The sequence below is a fragment of the Euprymna scolopes genome, chromosome 20, assembly GCF_053919585.1.
Source record: "Euprymna scolopes isolate OS-2025 chromosome 20, ASM5391958v1, whole genome shotgun sequence".
Lineage (NCBI taxonomy): Eukaryota > Metazoa > Mollusca > Cephalopoda > Sepiida > Sepiolidae > Euprymna > Euprymna scolopes.
The window spans coordinates 8,077,388-8,105,026 of NC_136501.1; the positions used below are offsets into that span (position 1 = coordinate 8,077,388).

General features: G+C 30.9%; 1 protein-coding gene across 35 annotated transcripts in view; it reads left to right on the forward strand.

Annotated features, from left to right (window-relative positions):
- The window catches only part of LOC145241300 (neuron navigator 2-like), a 1,908,016-nt gene that overhangs the window by 807,096 nt on the left and 1,073,281 nt on the right, over nt 1–27,639 (forward strand). For all 35 annotated transcript variants that reach the window (XM_080104060.1, XM_080104067.1, XM_080104051.1 and 32 more), the window contains exon 5: nt 17,507–17,804. In XM_080104060.1, the coding sequence (XP_079960186.1) occupies nt 17,507–17,804 (298 nt within the window). The remainder of the gene's footprint in view (nt 1–17,506; nt 17,805–27,639) is intronic.

Here is a 27,639-nt window from a genome sequence, read left to right on the forward strand (position 1 = left end):
TTCTGCGTGTTCTTTACATTACAATAGTACAACCCTTAACCCGACGGCGCAATACTACACCATTCAATACTATAAAACTGAAACGAAGCTGTTCTGCTTGAAAAGTGCGCCATTTTCTTCTTATTCATATTTATATCTATTCTTTGCTTTAAAAACTAAAGTAAGTTCGTGTTTACTTTTTTAATATCCCATTTTGCTGTTTCGGATTATTTTACTAAAGTAAGTAAAGCTTCATTATTTTTCAAAACAGTTTTTGTTTCTTTGTTTTTCGATATTTCGTCGATATTATTTAGTAAGAGTGTTTAGCAGAAAAGCCAACAAACGACTACCTGAAAAAATAAATATACAGGAAATAAATGTTACCATCGTCAATAAAAGTTCAGTTCATGTTTTTTTTTGTTGTTTTGAAATAGTTTTTAATGCTCTTTACTTGAAATAATTTCAGCGAACCGAAATTAAAACGAAATTTGAGGCGATAACTACTTAAATGAATTTTTATATAAACTACACATGCCATAATCGAATATTCCTCAAGCACAAAATAACGGAAAACATTAAAATATGTTTATAAATATTCCTTACGTTGACGGAACTCTCTAAAATTGCTAACACAGAAAGCTCAGGTGCCCCTCCTTCCAATTGAAAACGGGGCTCTCCATTTCAAAGTCACTGCCATTTTGATTTTTTTTTTTAAACCGGTTCGTGAATTAAAAAAAATGTTTTTACAAACTACTTAAAAATACAAACCAATGGACTTTTCTACCATAAAAGTAACTTTTACTGACTATGGTAACATTTATTTTTTGTATATTTATATATATATATATATATATATATATATATATATATATATATATATATATATATATATATATATACATAACATTTTCTCTTTGTAAGGAAACATCATTTTGTTGGTCACTCTTGGCTACGAATGGAAACAAAGTTGATATAAAAAATATATTTTTGCGAAAATTATCTTTACTTTCATCATATTTTGCTTAGGATAAAATTTTTGAGTATCAAAACCTATCTCTTTACAACCCCCTCCTTTTCATAACCTATCATACTTTCATCAATCACAGTCCATTTTCTGTAGGCTGTTTTTGAACCCAGTCAACGATGGGTACTTCTGTTAGTATATATATATATATATATATATATATATATATATATATATATATATATATATATATATATAATGGGTTAAGAAATTCCAATGAGAGAAAGATGTATATTTAAATAAGGGGGTGGTCACATCTTTAACACATCTTGAATATATTCTAAGCATTTTAAATAATTTCTGAAGAGGACGCTTCACAGAACGTCTGAAACGCGTTAAAAACGATTTCAATGATTTAAAAGCATTATTACAATGATCTAAACATAATTTTCAATGAAAAACCAAGACACGGAATAATAAAATAATGTTAAAAAATACACATTGTTGGTGATCACCCCCTTATTTAAATATATTTATATTTATATATTATTATTATTATTATTATTATTATTATTATTTACTATAATAATTAATTAAATACCTACAGACACTAGTGTTTCAGTCTTTCGGGAATCATCAGTGCAGGGTATCACGATTAACGCCAGTCGAGAGATTCGAACCCTGGCAACAGAAGTCATGCCTGGCTTCATTAGCAAGGACCCGAATCATTCAGCTACTGACAACCGGGAGAGATACAGTTGAAATTAAGCATTTATTCTTTTTAAATGCTTTTAACGTCAGTCAGAGTGATCTAATCATTATATAACCATCTACGCATATGAGCTAAGTTGACCGACTTATTACAACTGAAATTATATATATATATATATATATATATATATATAAATGTTTTGCTGTGTAGTTATTAATATCTCGTCATATATTCTGTATAGTTTCATTCCAATCATTAAATAATCTGTCTACAAGTAGTACTTGATTTTATTATTATTATTATTATTATTATTATTATTATTATTATTATTATTATTATTATTATTATTATTTAAATATTGGCGAATGTCTATATTTTCTTATTTCCATAAGCATCTTACACGTGTTTCGTTGTGTATAGCCAATGTTGCCATCACACAACTCATCAGAGACAAACACATATAGATGTATGGAACAAAAAAAATGGATGTTTCAAGGAAAGAGAACACCTCCCCTGCATACAGCATGTAAAATAAATGCTCAACCGAATATGATGATAAAATTGAAACAGCAAGCATATTTTTTGTAAGAAATAAATAAAAAAATATATATATGTTGCTTGTGAAAAATAAATATTTATTGTTTCAGATTTTTCTTTCGTTATTTTAAGAAAAAGAAGTCAGTTTTGCAATATTTATTCTCTTGTTTATATTTTGAAATTCACGGCATTTGAGTGATACGAGATACGGTGTCATGCTAAATTGGTTCTTTTCAGCTGCCAGCATAATCATGGTGCCGATTCCACACTTGACTCTACAAACTATATTAATATCTCATCACTATTTCATATTTGCTATTTTAATATTTTGTTTTTTACGTTTTCAGACTATTTTAATATTTTTTTTTTTTCACTATTTCAGACTATTTTAATATTATTTTTTTTACTATTTCGGACTATTTTAATATTATTTTTTTTACTATTTCGGACTATTTTAATATTATTTTTTTTACTATTTCAGACTATTTTAATATTTTTTTTTTTTCACTATTTCAGACTATTTTAATATTATTTTTTTTTTACTATTTCGGACTATTTTAATATTATTTTTTTTACTATTTCGGACTATTTTAATATTATTTTTTTTACTATTTCGGACTATTTTAATATTATTTTTTTACTATTTCGGACTATTTTAATATTATTTTTTTTACTATTTCAGACTATTTTAATATTATTTTTTTACTATTTCCGACTATTTTAATATTATTTTTTTTACTATTTCGGACTATTTTAATATTATTTTTTTTTACTATTTCCGACTATTTTAATATTATTTTTTTTACTATTTCCGACTATTTTAATATTATTTTTTTTACTATTTCGGACTATTTTAATATTATTTTTTTTACTATTTCCGACTATTTTAATATTATTTTTTTACTATTTCGGACTATTTTAATATTATTTTTTTTACTATTTCCGACTATTTTAATATTATTTTTTTACTATTTCCGACTATTTTAATATTATTTTTTTTACTATTTCAGACTATTTTAATATTATTTTTTTACTATTTCCGACTATTTTAATATTATTTTTTTTACTATTTCCGACTATTTTAATATTATTTTTTTACTATTTCCGACTATTTTAATATTATTTTTTTTACTATTTCAGACTATTTTAATATTATTTTTTTTACTATTTCCGACTATTTTAATATTATTTTTTTTACTATTTCAGACTATTTTAATATTATTTTTTTACTATTTCCGACTATTTTAATATTATTTTTTTTACTATTCCCGACTATTTTAATATTATTTTTTTACTATTTCCGACTATTTTAATATTATTTTTTTTACTATTTCCGACTATTTTAATATTATTTTTTTTACTATTTCAGACTATTTTAATATTATTTTTTTACTATTTCCGACTATTTTAATATTATTTTTTTTACTATTTCAGACTATTTTAATATTATTTTTTTACTATTTCGGACTATTTTAATATTATTTTTTTTACTATTTCGGACTATTTTAATATTATTTTTTTTTTTACTATTTCGGACTATTTTAATATTATTTTTTTTACTATTTCGGACTATTTTAATATTATTTTTTTTTTTACTATTTCGGACTATTTTAATATTATTTTTTTACTCAACCCATGCTCAAGCGATGCCGCTGAAAACATATCGAAACAGGTGCCTCCACAGATGTGTCACTAAAAACAGACCCTAATTTATTATTTGAGGTTCTGAAATTAGATTTGTTCATTTAGCAGGCATTATTTTTCATGTGTAGTGAATAAATTACGATGATTGGTTTAGATTTGAGGTGTGTATGTGTGTGTGGGGGGAGTCCTCTTGGAGAAGGAGTCCCATTTCGTTCACTTCCTTTTTTAGCTAAAAAAACAAACAAACAAAAAAAAACAGTTTTAAAATTAAATTAGTATTTTCATCCTAACATGGCTGCAATTCTGAAATGTGAAATTTAGAGGCCAGACAAATTGATGCCCATCCAAAGGCTAGAGGGAACCAGTACGTATGCTTAGAACATTTTTATTCACTATATTTGGTGATGAAGCCCAAGTGACCCTAACACTAATCCTAACCCCTCCCCCTTTATTACTTTCAATCTCGGGTTTATTCTTTTATATTTTTTTTTTTCATTTTTCTTAAACTTTTTCTTCTAGGGGATGGGACATCCAACCAGATGTCTGACATTTACCCCTATTTTAGTGAATCCAACCAAGAGATCTTTTCAGGATTCTAGCCGTCCCTTTCAGTGCAATTGTTTGTATTTCACTTGCACTTGGTTCACCGGGTATGCTTAACTGTATGAAATTTCAAACTGAACCCTTAATTTAGTCCACGGGGGGGGGGGGCAGACTGAAGAAGGTTGGAGTTTACATCGGCCAAAACGTTGTGATATTAACACTCACGGCACTTGAGCAATGGCATCCCAAATTTGTTCTTTGCATTTAACGATGGTAGGACGATTTTTTTTTTTTTTACATGGTAGTAACCACTTATCAAGGCCCGGAAGCCACTAGGAGATGAGGGTTATTGTGTGTACAGTAATCAATGGGATAGTATCGTAGTAATCGTTAGTATTGGAGATTTGATAAAGTGTCTTACTTAAGGGGGCGGTTCATCAGGAATTTGTTTATGTTGGACTTGAAGACATCCAAGTTGTAGTCAGGTGGGAAACAGGCAAACGGAAGAGAGTTCCACAGTCGTGCACTTCTAAGAAAGATTTATTAAATCTATTAAATATATTGATTGGAAGTTCGATCGACTGAATATCAGAATAACCTCCAAATTGAGAATAGTTGTCTGAATAATTCAAATTATCAATCCTCATCTCCGAATTCCGAACCATAAATATTTAAATTTCAAGAATACTCGTAAATATGGCATGTACCAAAGCAGATATGCTTGTAGAATTCCATTATAATCGTAAGATCTTAACGAAGCCATCGTGTCTCGGAGGGATACGAATTCTAGAAGATTGTCTGCAAGATTTACTTTTGTGTGATATAATTTCTTTGGTTTTTAGAAAAAAGTGAAAGAAAAGAAACGGGAGGAGGGCGTCATTTTGTTTGAATATAAATGGATTTCGCCTTCCATTTGTCTAATGGACTGCAAAAATATTTTCTTTTGTTTATGTGACATCACAAAGATGGAAAAAAGAATAATGATTTTAAACACATAGAGACTTGTATACATTTGTCTAAAATCATTATTCCATTATTGGTAGAAACATCTTTATAATTACTTCCTTTCTCTCCCTCACACACACACACACACACTATATATATATATATATATATATATATATATATATATATATATATATATATATATATATATTATGCAAACACGTCTGATTGAACACGATTGAGTTATTCTTTTTTCCGATTTTTCTGGATATCTTTTCTATTTGCCGAGCGGTCTTTTTAATTTCAGCTGGCATGTTATATAAAATGGCACCCAAAAGTTGTTGTTCGCCCATATTCTTCTCAAGCGCTTTCTATCGGTGCGTCTGATTATCATCAGGAGTGGTTAACGCACCAATAGAAAGCCCTAATTATAAGTCGTATCCCTGTCTGTTTCTTTGTTTGTTCACAATTTGATAAATATGTACAAAAGGTACACTATTTGACAAATTAATTTTCATACTAAAAACAGACGTTTATACATTTTTATTCCAGCATGGTTTCTATATATACTATTTTTTTTCAAAAGAAAATCTAAATTCAAAAAGTAACCTCATTTGCATATTGCATTAAAGAAAATCTGTTTAAATAATTAGCTCCATGGTATTGTTTGTTTTAATAGGGTTGTTTTAATTGTTCTATTTAGAAACATTATTTAAAATTGATTTATTTAATTTATTTTTAATTTAATTTATATTTAATTTATTTTATTTGCAATTATTATTAGCCGACGCCAGTTGTCTTTAAAAACGGAAGTAAGTTTATTTATTCAAGCTGTGAGAGTTATTTCCCTTTTACGATTTGAGTTATTTTCCAGTCAATTTTCACAGAAGAAAATTGATGTATTTTATGCTTCCATAAATCCAACATGTGATCCACTTTCAGGAAAATCGTAAAAAGTTAGGATATTTGGGGTATCTTAAATAACATGTAACTAAACTCTCCACTCGCTATGTTTCAACCGTGCAACGTCGGGTATATACAGCTAGTATATATATAGTCCTGGTCAAAATTATAAGACCACTTAAGAAAGTAAGCGTTTATGCATATTATCGAATTTTTTTTTTTTTTAATAATTATTAGATCAGGGTTAAGGTTTCGAATGAAGCAGATTTCATTTTTTTTCCATTATATTTTTCCTTTTGGCAATGGTTTCAACCATTTGTTTGATTAAAAATTCGATATTATACGTAAACGTTTACTTTCTTAAGTGGTCTTATGATTTTGACCAGGACTGTGTGTATATATATATATATATATATATATATATATATATATAATTAAAATTACAATTCATCAAATACTTTTGCATGCAAAATCCGATTCCGCATTTTGCTAATTCTTACCCTCTGATGAGAAGGAAAGTATTTCTTCGAAACTCTGTGGATTAAGGACTATCCACTTATCTAGTGTTTCCTTTTCAGATTAAATATGTTTTTAACTCATTTCAAAGTGTTTTTTAACATGTTTTATTAACTGTTTGCTCGTATGTATATATATATATATATATATATATATATATATATATATATATATATATATATATATCAAAACAGCAAGCTACATATTTTCTGAACATCCCTTGTAAAAGGGCAAGAAATAAAATGTTAGTTTTCCCCCCTTCTTGTGTAGCTCTTCACATAAAACTATACAAACATTTAGCTCAGAAATAAGACAAACGTAATGTGTGTCTATTTTTACTTTTCTTGATTCTTTCTCCAAACTCTGGAAAACTTATTTCAGGAACGATGAGAATATTTTAAGAAACAAGTGTTGCTCTTGATCTCAGATTCTCTGGGAATTTTCGTGAACAACCCAATCAGTTGCAAATCGAATTCCCACTCCATCACGCTCGACCCTGCGTCTGGCCCAATACGCGTAACCTGTCTCATTTCTCTTGATCTAAAACCTTTGTGAATGGATAATGCTATTGAATTTCGACACCATCTTAACAGAGATAAACATACACTTTCTTTCTTGGAATGATGGAAAGCAAGAATTACCATTTAGTTATTCGGTTATTGTTGGTTAGTCCTGGTCAGCGTACAGGTATGTATTGGTCATCTTTTGAATAGATGGACATGAACTATGACTCTGAAATCATCAAGACTGACGCTACATTTATTCGATTATAAAAATCAGACCTATAGTTATGGATGACCCTAATGACCTTTAATCTTGGACATTTCTAAAGCTCTCTGCCTGTAAGATTTGAAATAAATACATAGATAGAATGATGGATAGAATGATAGATAAGTTAAAACAGATTTTTAATACTAAATCGCCGCTTATGAAGGCCCAAAGGTAACTCGAGGATAAATATTAATGAGTTTTACTTTATCGTTATTTCCATTAAAGATGCCCGACTGAGCTCCGATCTTTGCTTCTTCCCTGTAAGAAATTCACAACAAAAACTCGTCTAGCTGCTATCGCTGTAAAGAACTTTGCTTTCTTCTTCCATGTACCTAAAAAAAAAGAAATTTCCATGAACAAAGGTTCTTTCCAGTAACTTCTCATCCGTGGACGCAATAGCTTGGAACTGTTCTCTCTGCAAAATTCAACATGGTTGTTTGGAAATTCAATGTCAACAAATATTTATCACAAACCGTTCCACATGAGTCATCAAATGTTGTTCATTTCATTAATCATTTTCAATCCTCTCATAATATTCGCCATCATTCAACTGCGAATCCATCTATTTCAATGGGTCAATGGAATAGATGGATAGTCAATTGAATATCTTTTGGGAGAAAATCAGTGATAACTAATTTGCATATATACAGGGTGCCTACAAAGTCTGGCTACATTATGTACCCAGACTTTGTGGGCACCCTGTATATATATATATATATATATATATATATATATATATACTCCTATAATTTTTTTTTTTTTTTTTTGTGAATTGGTATCCATATTAAAAACCCCTTATTTTCTATTTATTTAAAAAGAAAATACAACTTTGTTCTATATGGGTCATGGAATTGCATTCATCTGCAAAAGATCTAGCTAATTTGCATATTCTTTTTAACATTCATTTTAATTAATTCCCTATTAGTTTTTTTCAGTTTTCTTATGGGATGATCATCATTAGTTAACTATTACGTGTAATTATATTCATGCAGATATTCTACATGATTTATACTTGCATAATATTTGCGTAAAAAGCTTATAGTAAACACAAACCTCTCTTTCTATATATATTTATGCAGGCGTATATATATTTGTTTAAACGATTTTGCTTACTAAACTCCTTTGTCAGTTTTTCGTCTAAAGACATGAAATTATAGAGTATTCAAACAAACGTGAAACTTTATATTTGTGTTTTAGCTGGGGAAAATCGGTGCAAAAGTATGAAAATTTAAAAAATGGAATTTACCAGGTAAAGGTTGAACGACAGCATTACAAATATGTATGCCTAATGTAATAGCTATTGGTTCATGTTTTCATTTTTAGCCTTGCAACAAACACTTTCCCTCACTCTTTATCTGTGCCTAAATCAAAACGTGGATTCCATGAACAAAGCTTCTTTCTTAGAACTGCACGCCTATGGAACTCTGTTCCGTCTGCCTGCTTCCCACCTGACTACAACTTGGATGTCTTCAAGTCCAACGTTAACAAATTCCTAATGAACCGCCCCCTTAAGTAAACACTTCATCAAATCTCCACACTAATGTACTGTACTTGTAATAACCCTTATCCCTGAGTGGCTTCTGAGCCTTGGTAAGTGGTGACCACCGTATAAAAAAAAAAATGTTTTCATAGCTCAGGCATTAACGTCAAAGGAAAAAGTAAATCGTAAGCTAAATGTTTTGGTTTCGATTCTCGATGGTGGCGCACATGTAATTTTTTTTATTTTTTAACTTAATTGATCATTACTATATATTGGGTCCAATAGAATATAATAAATACGAAATCTGCATTAATGAAATATCATATTTAAGCGTATTTTATGACCGGGCAATGTTGGGCTACCTGCTAGTATATATATATATATATATATATATATATATATATATATATATATATATATATATATATTAGTGTTGGGATGATTAATCGGAATCGAGAATCGGAAAAATCAGAAGATTTGAGGTTATCAAAATCAGAAAAATTGATACTTATTTTCCGATGCCAAAAACGATTCTTTTAATTTGTTTTTTTTATTTGATTTTGTTTAAACCAAAATCTTCCATTTCTGGTAATAATAATGAAATAATAAATATTTATTGATTTTTTAAAATACCAGTAAATCTAAAATCGATAGATCATTCTCCACAAGTGTATTTTGACGCTTAGGAAAAATTCTGCATATTTAACAAGTGTTTTTACGAAAATCAGGGGGAAATAACAATTTTATAGTTAAATAATTAGAGATTTATAAAGAATCGGAAATGGCAATTTAGCATGGAATCGGTAATTGTATCGGAATTGGGAAAAATATTGAAATCGTCCCATCATTAATATATATATATAATTTTTTTAAATATATAAATTAAATATAAACTAGCTTGCTAATTTGGAATAAAGCACTCTTTTGAAATCAACGGGCTATAACTTTTAACGGGCTGAAATATTTAATAATCATAATAATAATAATCGTTTTGAAAAATAAGTGTTTGTAAGGATCAACACTATTAAAAAAACTGAGCTTTTCTTCTAAGTATGATTGCTCACTAAATATTGTATATAAATAAAACGAAAATGTCTATTCTTTCTTTACTTAAAATTGAAACAGTTTAATTCTTTTTAAAATAATAAATATTTCTCATCTTCTTAGCATAAAAAATATTTGTCAACTAAATTTTTTCAAATCAATAAAACGAATTTCACTTTTTGTAATAATATTTAAAATTGTATTGCTCTAGTCTATGGTCATAAATCATTTGATTTTGGAACAATTCATTTTAAAATGAATAAAGTTATAATTGTTTGCCTTAGCAACATCAAATTAATCACCAAACATCAGATTTGCTGATAGGATGATCTCATTATCGACACATCTGGAAGGTGATAATGTATGTACGAAAATTAAACTATCTTAGCATATCACAATGCCTACGAAACACTATCCTCGAGTGTCTAAGGTCTCTCTGTACAGGGGTTTGTCAGAAATCTGGCATGAGGATACTTTTTTCCTAGAAATAAACCCTAACCAAATATTCAAAATCACGTAGTATTCACTGCCCAAATAAGACCTCCTCACTATGACTAACCCACATTAGCTTTTACGAGGAATAGTGCATCTTCTCCAAGTGATGTGACCTCAAGTAACAGCACGAAGCTGGATACTCCACCAGACTAGAAAAATTCTTGTCCTGGAATCCAGTAAGGCCAAGATACCAAAATAAAAGATATAATACAACATATAAAAATGGTTAATTGGGGAGAGGAAAATTATGTTCTCAATTTCTTTAATAACTCAGTGTTTGAGAGATATAACAAAAACTTTAATGGAACATTCGAATATCTATGTATCTCATATAGAGTTCAAGTGTTAGCCCCAGGTCGTGGGCCCCTTGATTTCTGAGAACTTCGACTGAAGTAAAATAAAACAAACTAGGAAAAATACTTAGAAGTAATCCATGGAAGATCAAGCTGTAAGGAAATACAGATAGCAGCCGTAAAGGGAACAGTCTCTATTCTTAAAAGAGCTCTCGGATATAAATTTAAATTGTAATAGGATCAAATGTTAGCCCCAGGAGGAGTTAACTCCCTTGATCTCTTCAAACTAACAAAAGTAAAATAATAAAAAACAAAACTAGGAGAGAACATCCGTGAGTGTCTAATGTCTCTCTGTACTAACCTAGTTATTTATTTGTCAGAACAACCTGACAAGGATACTTTGCCCTACAAGTAAACTCTGGCCAAATCTTCAAAATCACATTTCGTATTCACAGACCAAATAAGATCTCCTTTCTGTGCCTAACTTACACTAGCTTTTACGAGGAATGGTGCACTTTCTCCAAGTGATGTGACCTCAAGTAATAGCACGAAGCTGGATACTCCACCAGACAAGATAAATTCTTGTCCTGGAATCCAGTAAGACTAAGAGACCAAAATGAAAGATATACAACATATGAAAATGGTTAATTGGGGAGAGGAAAATTATGTCCTCAATTTCTTTACTAACCCAGTGTTTGAGAGATATAAAAAAAAACTTTAATGGAACATTCGAATATCTATGTATCTCATATAGAGTTCTAGGGTTAGCCCCAGGTATGGGGCACCTTGATTTATGAGAACTTCGACTGAAGTAAAATAAAACAAAAAAGCTTAACTGATTTACATCTAATATTCGTCTAGTGTTGGTTGATCATAGCGCGATTACGAAGACGATTATCTACTCACAATAATATTCATTTTAAATTAAAAAAAAAAATGTATGTCAAGATCAGTATTATTTAAACAAAAAAACAAAAAAAACGATTCTTTTTTTATAAAACAATTATTTTTGTCAGTTTCAAATATATGATAATATAATAAGTATATAAGCGATATTATACTAATATAATAATGATATTAAAACGATATGATATCATACTAATATAATAATGATATTCAAACGATATGATATTATACTAATATAATAATGATATTCAAACGATATGATATTATACTAATATAATAATGATATTCAAACGATATGATATTATACTAATATAATAATGATATTCAAACGATATGATATCATACTAATATAATAATGATATTCAAACGATATATCATACTAATATAATAATGATATTCAAACGATATGATATTATACTAATATAATAATGATATTCAGACGATATGATATCATACTAATATAATAATGATATTCAAACGATATGATATCATACTAATATAATTATGATATTCAAACGATATGATATTATACTAATATAATAATGATATTCAAACGATATGATATCATACTAATATAATAATGATATTCAAACGATATGATATCATACTAATATAATAATGATATTCAAACGATATGATATCATAATAATATAATAACGATATTCAAACGATATGATATACTAATATAATAATGATATTCAAACGATATGATATTATAATAATATAATAATGATATTCAAACGATATGATATACTAACATAATAATGATATTCAAACGATATGATATTATAATAATATAATAATGATATTCAAACGATATGATATTATACTAATATAATAATGATATTCAAACGATATGATATTATAATAATATAATGATGATATTCAAACGATATGATATCATACTAATATAATAATGATATTCAAACGATATGATATACTAATATAATGATATGATATTATAATAATATAATAATGATATTCAAACGATATGATATACTAATATAATAATGATATTCAAACGATATGATATTATACTAATATAATAATGATATTCAAACGATATGATATTATACTAATATAAGAATGATATTCAAACGATATAATATTATAATAATATAATGATGATATTCAAACGATATGATATCATACTAATATAATAATGATATTCAAACGATATGATATACTAATATAATAATGATATTCAAACGATATATTATAATAATATAATAATGATATTCAAACGATATGATATTATACTAGTATAAAAGTGATGTGCAAACGATATGATATCATACTAATATAATAATGATATTCAAACGATATGATATTATACTAATATAAAAGTGATATGCAAACGATATGATATCATACTAATATAATAATGATATTCAAACGATATGATATTATACTAATATAAAAGTGATATGCAAACGATATGATATCATACTAATATAATAATGATATTCAAACGATATGATATTATACTAATATAAAAGTGATATGCAAACGATATGATATCATACTAATATAATAATGATATTCAAACGATATGATATACTAATATAATGATATGATATTATAATAATATAATAATGATATTCAAACGATATGATATACTAATATAATAATGATATTCAAACGATATGATATTATACTAATATAATAATGATATTCAAACGATATGATATTATACTAATATAAGAATGATATTCAAACGATATAATATTATAATAATATAATGATGATATTCAAACGATATGATATCATACTAATATAATAATGATATTCAAACGATATATTATGATAATATAATAATGATATTCAAACGATATATTATAATAATATAATAATGATATTCAAACGATATGATATCATACTAATATAATAATGATATTCAAACGATATGATATAATACTAATATAATAATGATATTCAAACGATATGATATCATACTAATATAATAATGATATTCAAACGATATGATATTGTAATAATATAATAATGATATTCAAACGATATGATATTATACTAATATAAAAGTGATATGCAAACGAATATCGATTTTTGAAATGTATTTATTTAAAATTGTATTGCTTTAGTCCATGAGGAGACACAATTTAAGAAAAATTCATTTAAAAATTGGGTAAAGTTAAAATAAAAAATTTTTTACCTTAGCAACATCACATTTATCACCATCAAATCAATGTTTCTTTTTTTTTAAGGGTGTGAAAAATGGTAACAATGAACAATGAAATGCTTTTAGCGTATTTTTATACAGATTTTTTTTTTTTTTTTTTTTTAGATTTATTTTATCGATTGTTAAATATGGAGGATTTTGTTTAAATTTTACATCATGTGCAGCACACTTCCTCATCACGAACGTTTTCATTTATCAAACTTATCGGCAGTCAGTGCTCTCGTCAGCATTCCATTCTTCAACTTCCATTTTCCACAGAAAAAACAATGACATGCAAACTTGCAGACGCTGTAAATAATCCACGTAATTTATTCGCAAATCTCGACTGGCATCAAGAACGGCCATGTAAGAACGTCTGACGAAAGCTGAACGAGGTTTCTTCTTTTTTTTTTTTTTTTTTGCGATCAAGTGCTTCGATCAAGATGATAAAGAAGAAAAAGGGGGCAAACGTTATCCGCAATGTTGGCTGGCACTAATTAACTTGCTAAAGAATTAATTAGATCGATTCTTAATGATTCTTCCCAAGTTTATTGTCCCCACACAGAACTCTTTATCCCTCCCTCCACCACCACCACCAACAACCTGCTCAACCACTGCAGCCGCGGATCAAGTTAGTTGGATGGAGATACAAACCTGCTTCTGCATTAGAGCCACGGTTAACAATAATAATTACTAAGGATTAGCTTTAACGCTCAATTACTTAACTAATTGAATTATCTCTCTACTAATTTGTTACCTACTCTTAATTTTATTGTTTATTTTTTATTATAACAATTTAGATACAATTGGCTTTCGTCATGTTAACTCATAAGTATAGCCATAGCGTCAAAATTTATGGTGTACTTCTTTACCGTTGTTTCTATTTGATGTATAATTCAATACCATGTGCACTCGTGTGTTTCAATAGTTAGAGTACATCGTTTTATTCATGCATAAAAGCCAGATACATAAAAAATAGAGTAATTTTGACATATCTGGGCGGGAGTTGTTCGGAGCATCCTATCCTGCCTTGACAAAGATCAAAACCGATTTCAAAACCTAATAGGTGATGCCCTTTTTTCTTCCTTGCAACCTTTTTCCCACAGAAGAGACGTTGCAAGCCTGTCTCTGCTCTGTTGTTATTTTCATGGCATGTGCTCGTCCGAACTCCAATCTATGGTTTCCCCTCACAAAACTTTTGCAAAAAAAACCCTCTGTTATAACGTCCATCAACAGTTTACTCGATTCTCTGTGTCTAAATGTAAATGCAAATTCCATGAACAAAGTTTCTTTCCTAGAACTGCGCGTTTGTGGAATTCTGTTCTGCTGACCTGCTTTCCAGCTGACTACAACATGGTCGTCTTCAAGTCAACTGTAGACAAGTTCTTATTGAGCCATTTCTACTATATTTCCACCACTAACTATTAATGCGCTATTCTCCCTGACTACTGTACACTTATTAACTCTTATCCTCGAGTAGCCTTTGGGGCTTGATAAGTGGTGACTCCTTGTAAAAAAAAGAAAAGAAAAAAACAATACTTACTATTTACTTGTGCTTGTTTTGACATTCATCTTGAGGCGGTTAAGCCAGCATCACTCACAGAATTTATCGCACTCCAAACAAATGCTCACCAGGCACGACGATCCATCATATATACACGAATGTTAACCAATCACGGTTCCAGCAATGAACCCCATGACCCCCAGAGAGGTGAGGGGTCAGAATCAGCTCAGTATTCTGCTTCATCATTTTGGGTCAAGTTTTCAGCAGGTCTCTGCAGCGTTTTATTTTTCCAACCCTGAGGAGGAGCTGATTCATCGGCTTTGTGGATGAAATCATCTTGGTGATAACAAAGAGCGCGACCGAACCTGCAAAGACATTTCAAGAGTATTAAAAGAATATGGCTAAAATCATGTTGAAATGCCGGTTCCCATAAATTTATCAAAGTTAAGTGGCATTGAGCCTCGTCGGTATTTAGATGGGAGGGAATATATATTCGGTATATTGGAATCGAATCCTAGTGGTTTTTCAGGCGGAGGGGTAGCTGCCAATTTGCAGTAAAACGAAAAGTTTTAGGCGGTTCATTGTGATCTGCAGCCACCAGACACTGGATGACGATGACTGGTTGATTACAGATTAAGATTAATGCATCATAAGCTATCAAACTTAGACATCAAAAAAAAAAAAAAAAAAATACAGGAAAACCTGCTAACGAATGTAATTTATATTTGCGTCTTTGAATCGAAACTGTTCACTTCCATAGAAAATATTTGTCACCCTACTTTGCAAAACTCAATCATATTCTGCAAAGTAAAAAATGAAATGAACATTTTTTCTACAAAACAACCAGACCAAACACCATGAATAAATATTTGAAGATATAAATAACTTGACGCATAAAAACTTAATAAAAAAAAAAAAACTGCATTCGACATTAAATAACTCGAAAATGGTTAATATTATGTTCAACAAAAAAAAAACAAAAAACAACCAACCTATTATTCTGTTACTAATGAGCCAACACTTATCCAGACCAAAAGCCACTCGAAAGTAAGATTGGACATTAACTAATGCAAAAGTGGTTGTTATGCCGTTTAACAAAAACAACCAACCAACTTACGTAGAACTTTTCTAATTAAATTCACTTGGAAAAAATAGTTAATACTCTGCTGTAGTGCTAATACTTCAAGTCAGCTGCAGCTGATGCTTTGATTTATATATGCAAAGTATTTCTTACATCATTTCCACTTTAATATTTCATCTTCATGAGTGATATAATAATCGTAACTAATACGAAAAAAAGGTAAGAATTCTATTAGTTAAGATCTTGCAATGTGATGTCTTAAAAGCGTAGCTCAATACATAAACGCATATTAAGTCTATATATCTAAAAGTGAGAATGCATGTGTGTGGACACTTCTCAACCTATGTACTCAACAAATATTTGATCTACAGACTTGAAATTTGATATATAGGGTATTCAGACTTGCGGAAACCTTTTAATTGGTTTTCATCCAGAAAAAAAGGGCTGCTAAGGAGTAAAAATTGAAAAATTGGTACATGGGAGTCATCGGATTTTTATCTGTTCGCTAACTGCTTCATGAATGGTTCACATGACTGATTCCTTATGTTAAGAGTAAGTAGGTTTGAAAAGACTTTGTAAAGATCGTATCAAGCTGGTCTAATGGTTATCGTACTTGACTCACTGTCTTTGTTTTGATTTCGATCTCAGTTCGAGTATTTTTTTTTTTTTGTACTTACAAGAAGTGAACCGTGTAGAAAAAATAACATAATAGTCACATGCACATGTCTCAGTTTCGGTATTAATTAAAATGTAATGTTTACGCGTATTTTATGAATGGGCAACGCCGGGCGGTCTGCCAGTATTCAATATGATCTTATAAGTTATGTTGGTTCTCTTTTGAAGAATAGAACATCAGATTTGGTGAAGGGTGAAGCCAGGTCTTTGGGCATATCAAGAAATCTTCAAGGGTACTGATTTTTTTTTTAGCTTCATCTACAAAAGAATATTTCTCAAAGGAACTCAAATATAGAAAAAAAAATCATTTTTTTTCTTTTTCTCTCTTCTTGCAGATATCAAAGATGGTAACCTGAAGTCGATCCTCGGTCTTTTCTTTAGTCTTTCACGCTTCAAACAGCAACAAAAGTCACAGCAACAACAACAGAAGCAGCAGCAGAATCACCAACAGCAGCAGCAGCAACAACAACAGCAGAAACAATCACAATCTCAACCACAACAATCAATACACAGTCATGAGCAATCTAAATTATCGGTCCTTAATCAAGAAGAAAATCAAGGAGCCAGGGACCCCTTGTCGAGTGCTGGGGGACGATCTATACCACAAGTAAATGGAAGTGAAATGCCATCAAGGTCAGTACTCCAATTAATTTAGTTTTTTTTTCAAAATATTTTTACTGTATTTCTTTTTTTTTAATATTTACTGTCTTTCTTTTTTTTTTTTAAATATTTTTACTGTATTTATTTATTATTTTTTTTTTTAAATTTTCCTGTATTTCTTTTAATGAGTCTGACCTTTCTTAGACCAGTTAAGGTGTGAAGACTTTAAGGAGTTTGTTCAGATATAGGTAGAGGAAAAAATTTACTGGCATTTGAAAATGCGTATATTTCTTTTGGAAAAATAAGAAGGAAATGGGTGTTGCATATGGAGGGGCACAGATCCCGGATTTTAGTTTGAAACGAAGTAATTAGGATTGGATATAATTATGGAAGGAAAATTCTGGAATCGAACACAGTTATTAAAAGTTAAAATGATTACATTGTTGTTAGTAAAGATACGATTCCAGGAATGCAGTGAAATATCCATTGTAGTAAGGAATGCAAATTAGAAATAACTTATATAACAAAAAATGCGGGTAAACAGAAAGTTGTGTTAGTTTAATTTAAGTCAAAGCAAAAATAATAGAAGACTGGAATTAAAAAATGTCCACTGAGAAAATCTGGGACTTATGTTGTCAGGGCACATGTTAGAAACATGTGCATAAATTTCACTTGTTTGGCCCACGTGCTGATGTCACAAAGAGATATAGAATTAATATATACACTTGAGTTAGACTAAGGAGAAGAGTGAGTGAGTGTGGGAGAGAGAAGCAGTTAGCCCAACAGAGCGAATCTGGAAGAGTGATCCTTAGAAGTAAAGGGGTCAGGAAAAGACGACAATGTAGCCACTTAACAGGCATTGAATTCCAATCACTAGCTGGATGAATAAGCGTCTTTCCTTTAGGAGATCCAACCGAGACGCTGATTTTTAAACCACTTAGCATCACTGATATAAGTAATAGCAACAGTCTATTAAACGTTGACAATGGCACCTCTCTTGATAATTTACCAGAGAGGAAGGAGTCTGGAACCAGTTTCCCTTAGTTCTCTAATGGCTTAGGAGACCAATTTTCTCCTACCATTTTTTTATGCAAAAGCACTATATGGCACTTCAAACTCCTTTGCTATGCTTCTTGCCGGCTTAACACAGTCATGGGCTAAATCGTTTAGCTCTTCAAGTCTTTGTGATGAAATGTTAAACCTTTTTTTATAGAATAGAACTGATATGGTATCTCCACCGTTTGCAGCAAAACTGTTTGTGGATTACTATCTATTGAGTTTGTCCCAGTATTTAATTTGTATGTTTAGTTAAAGATAAAAAAATAATAGGCATAATCCCGGATTTATAATATCTAAAATTAAAACGAAAAGATAAATTATTTGGAATCAAATGGCCATTTATATCATTAAATGTTATCAAGACATACACGCATCTTTTAATGTTATTATATAAAGGGAAGTAACTCTGATTTTTTCTTGCAGAATTATGCCCACTCGAGTTATGCATGTATGTATAGAGAGAGGAATGGGTTTGGCTTAAAAGAAAGAAGGGTTCTTGTTCTCTTTGTGGTGAAATGTTACATTTTTAAGACTAGAATTGATGCAGTTTCCCCATTTTGTTTTTACGCGATCTTATACTAAAGAACTGTGATACAGCCAAACTTTGGGTCTGTGGATGACTATGTACTGAGCTTGTTTCAGTGTTTCATTTAACATGAAGGATTTGGTGGAGCATTCTGAGCACTGATACAAGTTACCAACAAGTATGTACTCATGCGGTTCTAAGTTTACTCTACAACATCTCTTCATGTGAGGTTCTGTGTACTAACGTATGTTGTAGGCTGCAAATATTGGGTTTACATTGACAATACCAGTGGTTTCTTGGTTTTCTTGAAAAGTGCATTTGAAACATCAAGCTATGCATCCATTTATTTATTCTAATATATATTCTCAGGATTTAACCTGAAGCTAAAAACACTACATGCTTTGTCGGCCATTTTAAGTACTCAAAAGACGCATGCGCAGATTGTTTTATGGTGCATACCTAAAGGTAAACATTGGCAGTGTATATTTAGCTACAAATTTGTCAGTAGGCCAATGCACCTTTGATTGAGGTTAAAGTAACAATTGAGAGACTGGAGAAAGAGATGATGGAAGGGGAAGGAGTAAGAGAGAATTCAGTTGCATGAGAAAAAGATGTATCGTATAAATATAAAGGGATTGAAGCATTCTCCTTTGAAGAAACCAATAGCTTGATATGCTGGCACTGTCAATCTCAGCCAAAAGAGGAAGCTGCACGGACCAAAACCACACCTGCATATAAATCAAACGATCCACACACACACACACACACACACACACACACACACACACACACACACACACACACACACACACACACACACACACACACACACACACACACATATATATATATATATATATATATATATATATATACATTTTTTTCTTCTCCAAATTTTTTTTTCATTCCATATTTTAAATATTCTACAAGTTTTTGATGGAACATCAATTCGTCTCTGAAGAGTTGTTACATGGTCTTCCGCTAGTCAACGAAACATGTGTGAGATGTACTTAACGCACAGTAAGGAAAAGTTTTTCATTAAAAAAAAAACTAAGAAAACTTATGAGTGAAAATTAATTTAATCTTTTGGTTTTTAATATATATATATATATATATATACCATTAGTTAATTAATCGATCAGATATGTTTATGCAGTGTGTTGATGCATGAAAGTAAAACCAGGCCAGTGAAAGTTGAGGATATACGTTGCATGGAGATAAATGATATGAGATTAATATGATGGATGTGTAACATGAGTCTTAGCGATAGACTTAATTCTGGTTAGCTGAGAGGAAGAATTAATATGGACAATATATGGGAATGTCTACAGAAAAGTAGACTCTGATAGTATGGCCACATTGAAAAAATTATGAGAGTTCTTGTATTAGCATATGTAGAACAGTTGAGGTAGCCAGTTCTGTTCGCAGGGGGGGAAGGACAAGGTAAATATGGCAGAAAGTGAAAACAATTGACCCAAGAAAAAGAGGGATACATTAAGACCGTTTCAGAGGTATGTTCTTAAAGCTGTCTAACACATGCCAGATGTAAAAAGATGAAAAATCATTAGCATATATCAAAATGTGTAATTATACTGCATAATCACGTTAACACACCTGAGCCTTGTCAATTCTAAAATAAGTGACCGTTTGGGAATTCTAGTTGCTACATATGCTCCCCACCTATCCCGGCATTGTTTCCAGTCATCTTGGTTTTTTCCTTACGACTGGACTCAAGTTAATTCAGGAGAAGTGTGGTTGGAGATTGTGCAACCCTTACCTTGCAATTAAAATGGGTACCCATTGTCTTTTGAGACTGACCGGAGACTTTCACATCAACTCTCTAACTACCAGCAATTTGCAAGGCGACAATTCACCCACACATGAGATATTGAGTTCGGCAGGATCAAAAAAATATTTTAGATGTAATAGGTTTTGCACTGGCAGCCAAACTTCAACCTCTGTCCTATCACCACATCTCTGTTTTATAAGTACTGTAATAGAATGAACGCTAATGAACTCATAGCACTTGTGCCTCCTCAATGTATATACTCCGACTAAACCAACAAAGCAAAATCTCACCCCTTCACTGTTGAGGTCCCTAGATGCTGGAAAACCTTCTATTCAAATAGTTTCTTGCCACAGACTGCTAGACTTTGAAATTCCCACCCTGTTTCTTGTTTCTACTAACCTGCAAAAGTTTAAATGTAATGTGAACAAACATCTCGCTGCTCAAATCCTCACAGTCCTCTGTTAGACACGATTCCAAAGAGTATCCCCTTCATGTTCCAAGTGTCAATATGTTTTGTTGGGGGTTAAAAATAATAACCATTCAACTGCACTTCTTGTGAATCCAATGCTTTAGAAGTCAATTTCTTAAAACCGTCCAACACATGCCAACATGTAAAAAGGATGTCAAACATAATCGATATACATTGTCTCTTCCACGGCACTTCCTGTGTATCCAACGCTTATAGGTACCAGAAGAGAGTTGAGAGTTGCACCATGATATACGATGAGATGTCGTGTTTAAATCCTGCAAGGCTGAAAGTAAATTAATGTTAATATAAAAAAGAATGCTTATCTATTGAAGATGTTGTCGTAAGTGAAGTAGTTAATTACTGTAGCAACTGCTGAACTCTTGGAATGGATTTTGCTGAGAGGGAAATAGGAAGAAGCGTGTGTACACGAATTAATAGGAAGCCTTAATCTAATCAAGCAAAAAGCAGGGAAAGCCATAGGTAGAAATCGGTTGAACAAACACGTGTGTGTATGTCGGTGTGTGTGTGTGTGTGTGTGTTCGTCTGTATGTGTATGAGTGCAGGTACATTTGTGTGTGTGTGTGTGTGTGTGTGTGTGTGTGTGTGTGTGTGTGTGTACAGAGAGAGGAAAGCTTGCGGTAAACAGTGGAATCAAAGACACTTGAGTAAACATAGAAGTACATAAAAGAAGCACAAAAAAGAGATTGCTCGCTTGCATGCGCGATAAGTCGAAATCAATTCTTTCAAAAGCCGGAAAACAATTTTATCGCTACATTAGTTGTTATCGCCACCACGACTGCACATTCTCCGTCATGAATAACAAAATAAAAATTATGCTTCTCCAGTGTTCGTATTAATACTCACATAAAATAAGGACTTCGATCGCTGAAGTTAAAAAAAATTAAAGAAAAAACAAATAAAGATAAAAACAAATATGAAGGAGTATAAGAAGGCTATAGCAATGCAGGAAACCGACTGTTATATTGGTGGTGTGACATGTGAACAAAAATGGACAAACGAAAGAAGCTTTTATAACTTTTTGCTATTTTAAAACTTCATATATCCATTCATTTTTCAAGATAATCACAATGCAAACCAGTAAACATGAACTTACAGTTTGATATAATCTAAATGGTGGAGGTCTTAATATTTCGAGAATATAATCTCTTTTTCAAAAGAAAAGGGACGTATAAATCAACATAAAGTAAAATAAACAAGGAAGAGAGAAGACGTCTCATTTTGGAAATAGAGGGTAGGATTTCTTTCCGAATTTATTCTAGACAGCAAGATGTGTCTGACTTGCTATTTTCTTTTTCATTTCCTCTCAAGTATTTGGATTCCACATTTTGTATAACAGTGAGACATGAGTCTCAAGCACTTCTGATAGCAAGACTCTTCAGCATAATAACCGTGCCATAGTCAGGTAGTTGTGTGGCAACAAACTGAAGAAAGGGTTTATTTCAACTGTGTTTCATTAGAAATTTGTGTTAGTGGGATTTGGGGTGCAGGGGGTTTAGCTATGCATAGCATGCCACCATTTGCATTAATTTTGTAGTTTACATGAATAGCGCAGACACAAGAGTATGATGGTCCAAGACAGACCTGTCCTGAAACACATGAAGTAATTTGACTTCCTGCACTATGATTGATTTTCATTCTTTCGAATCGGACTGCATGGAGAGCAGCTGTGAGCCATTATCTAGCGCTACCCACTCAGAAGTACAAGACATTTGGAGCAAAATGCTAGTGATGGAACGATTCCAATATTTTTTCCAATTCCGATACAATTACTAATTCTGATTCTTTATAAATCTCTAAATATCTAATTATGGGGTTACTACGCCCCCCCTCCCCCGATTACTGTAAAACCAACGTCATATGTGCAGATATTTTCTCAAACGTAAAAATACGCTTCTGAAGAATAAGCCATAGATTTTAGTTTTACTGGTAGTTTAAAATGAATAAATATTATTTTATCATGACTATTAGTAGTGGAAGATTTTGTTTTAAATAAAATCAGATAAAAAATAGACAAAAGAATTGTATTTGGCATTGGGAAATAGGCACAAATTTTTCTAATTCCTATGCTCCAAAAAGCTGATCTACCTATTTAAAGAATAATGGACTTACCCAGGGAGTGTAAACATACTTACATCTAACACATTCATCATCATCATCATCATCTTCTTTCGGCCATAGTCAAGATGATGGAATTCACACACTCACACCAGATATCCCACCTTTCAACATTGGCATCCCTTGCAATGACATCTAGGTATGTGAGCATTTTACTTCTGGAGTGGCTAGTATGATTCCACAAAAGTAGGAAAGATATAAGTTCATTTAATGCTCTAAAACAATGGCTTGAAAACTGAACACGTCATGCTTTGACAATAGATGGTGCCAATGGAAGTTTGCCATAGATTTGTTGTTTGGTTGGTCTTCCATGAGAGATTTTAGGTAGCAATTCATGCTATTCACTTGGCCACTCCCTCCGATTGCTGATATATGCCAGTTGAGATTTCAATCCCGACAATCACTTCGGCAGAAACTGGGTCATTTCTGTGGCCTTTTATCTGCAGGGATAAGGTATTCGTTTTGGGTAATCCTAGGAGGTCCACCTTCCCAGGCTTTGCACCCCGTCTCTCATAAATAAGTTTATTGCTTACTTTCTGAGGCGCCTCGACCAGGGTATGTTGACGGAACTGCCCAGACAATTTTTAAAAGGTTAGAGTGCTCCTCTTTTACTGACGCTGGCCTGGCATTCTTCACCTTCCAACCTTGTGTCACATCTTTCTGTGTTAGGAAAGAATTAAATAACAGAAATTTGTAGCAGTTATAGACTCAGAATCATGACTTGTACCTCTGTAACATACTTTTGCTAATACAGTTTTTGTTAATTTACATTACTGTGTTTGCCTTATTACCGGCCTAAAACATGATTATTGCCTAAAACATGATTATTGCCTAAAACATGATTATTGCCTAAAACATGATGATTAAACTTTGTCACGAATCTCTTGATATTTTCAGAAACAAGATCTTTTGTAAACTTTCTCAGGTCATTGTTGTTGTTGTTGCTGTTTGTTGTTGTTGTTGTTGTTGTTGTTGTTGCTTTGTTGTTGTTGTTGTTGTTGTTGTTGTCGTCGTCGTCGTCGTCGTCGTCGTCGTCGTCGTCGTCGTCGTCGTCAGGAACAAAAGACTTTGTTTCTTTACTGATGCCAATGTTCAATGAATTTCACAATCGCTTTGGTAATCTGATACTCGCCATTCTCCGAGGTACGTTGTTCCTTATAAGGTCGGATTTCTCATGTAGGAGCAGGCGCATCCATGTTTTTTCCCCCTCTCTATTTAGATTTTTAGATTTCTTCAGAATAAAAGACTTTTTTCTTTCCTTTTTGATTCTGTGTTGGCAGCTTTTGCTTCCACCTCAATCTCTCCTCAAATTTCTTATCTAAGAAAAAAGACAAACAGTGAAACTGCCAATCAACAATTCGAAGACACACACACACACACACACAAAGAGGAAAATATATTAATAATAGAACAATATATACTGGTGTGTATAGATATAGTGATCAATTTGAAAACAATACAGTGTGCAGAGGTTATGAAAGCTATTTATACTAGGCATTTCAAAGCCTAATGCTTCTCATCAAAGAGGAAAGTGACGTGCTAGATAACATGATAAGGATATGACATGTAACAGTAGGGGATTTTGTATCAGTTGAATATATCAGAGGTGGGAAGAGAGGGTTGTCTAGGGCATATTAGATAATCATGGTGTTTTAAATATGTTAGGGAGGGGCTTTAATAGGATTGGGTGATAGAGGATGGCGTATGCTATAGGGAATAATCACTATATTCTATGGGATTCCATTAGCTAATTAATTAATTAATCAATTAGGATCCAATGTTGATCTATAAATGTAAAATAACGAATAAATAGTAAAAAGAAAAAAAAAAATAAGTGGGAGAATAAAAAAATAGAGGATAAAAGTAAAAAATATGGTAAAGTGAAATCAAAAATAAAATTTAAGGCCAGAGGTGAAAAGGGAATTATTATTATGTTATTATATATTTATATTACTATGTTATTATTATATATATTACTATGTTATTATATATACTATTATGTTATTATATATATTGTTATTATTTTATTATATATATATTACTATGTTATTATATATATTACTATGTTATTATATATACTATTATGTTATTATATATATTATTATTATTTTATTATATATATATTACTATGTTATATACATTATTATGTTATATATATATATATTACTATGTTATTATATATATTATTTTATTATATATATATTATTATGTTATTATGTATATATTATGTTATATATATATATATTATGTTATATATATATTATAATGTTATTATATATATATTAATTTGTTATTATATATATATATATATATATATTATGTTATATATATTACTATGTTATTATATATATATATATTATTATATTATCATATATATATATATTATGTTATTATATATAATATTATGTTATTATATATAATATTATGTTATCATATATATTATTATGTTATTATATATATATTATGTTATTATTTACATATATATATATATATATATATATATATATATATATTATGTTATTATATATATTATTATGTTATTATATATATAATGCTCAACGTTCACTGGAGTGACTATGTCACCAATGTTGAGGTCATTGAGCAGAAGGAGATCACCAATATCGAGGTCATGTTGTTAAAGTCACAGCTATGCTTGGCCGGCCACGTCTCTATAATGGAGGATCAGTGTCTACCCAAGATAACTCGATATGGTGAACTCTCCACTGGCTGTCATAACAGAGGGGCCCCGAAGAAACAATATAAGAACTCTCTGGAGAAATCCTTCGATGCCTGCCAAATTGACCACCACCAGTGGTCTACTCTTGCTGCTGACCGTAACACTTGGCGATGCACTGTAAATCAGGCTGTCATCTCCTTGAGGTCTCCTGCACAGAGAATCTGCGGGAGAAATGCTGCAGGAGTAAGATTCAAGAAGCCTCAGCGGCCGTACCTGATGTGACTTTTGATGCAGCTGCTGTAGCCAAAGCTGCTTGTCCCGCATCAGGCTCGTCAGCCACAAGTGTGCCTGCAGTCGACATGGACAACAGCCTTCTTCATAGGATCTGCGTTTGTGAAGTCAAGCCAAGAAGAATATATATATATATATATATATATATATATATATATATATATATATATATATATAATTATTGGAAATACCATAAAACACAATTGCAACTATTCTTCCGATTTTTTTCGGATTTATGTAATCATGACCATACTCTTATTATTTTCTTTTAAAGTTAATGAGTTCTTATTTTTCTGATGAGTCAGGAAAAGATTAAAAAATTGAGATAATAATTATATGATTGTTTCTGCGCTATGGAAGAATTTGTTTCTTTCGAGTTAAATGGCGTCACTTCCGTCTGTATATCACATAAGGCCATTAATATATAACCGTGATTGGGATCACTTACTGACTTAAATCAACTCCTCCTCCTCCTCCTATTCGGTTTAACTTCTGTTTTATATGTGTTAGTTTTTAAAAACTGATTTCTAACCTATTTCTGATCAAGTCTCTAATCCTATTTCTCTCAAGCCCATTCTTATTACCTCCCCCAAACATGTTTCCCTTGGCTTTCCTCTGTGAACTGATCTTGCTAACTCGGCTGTTCTACATCTAATAAATAAAGAAATCTCATCCATTCCTTCCCTTGCCAAATGATCCACTGCCTCAACTTTTCCACATCTACTAATCCAAAAACTCTCATTGATTCGTTTATCGACGAAGTTTCACAGTTCCTAATACTTTCCAATTTTCCTCAAAGGTCATCATATCTAATCCTGTCTTTAAAAATCACATTACACATTCATCATATCATTCTCATCATTTCTCTCCACTCAATGAATGTCCTTGACCCTCAGATTTCAATTCCACACATTATCACAC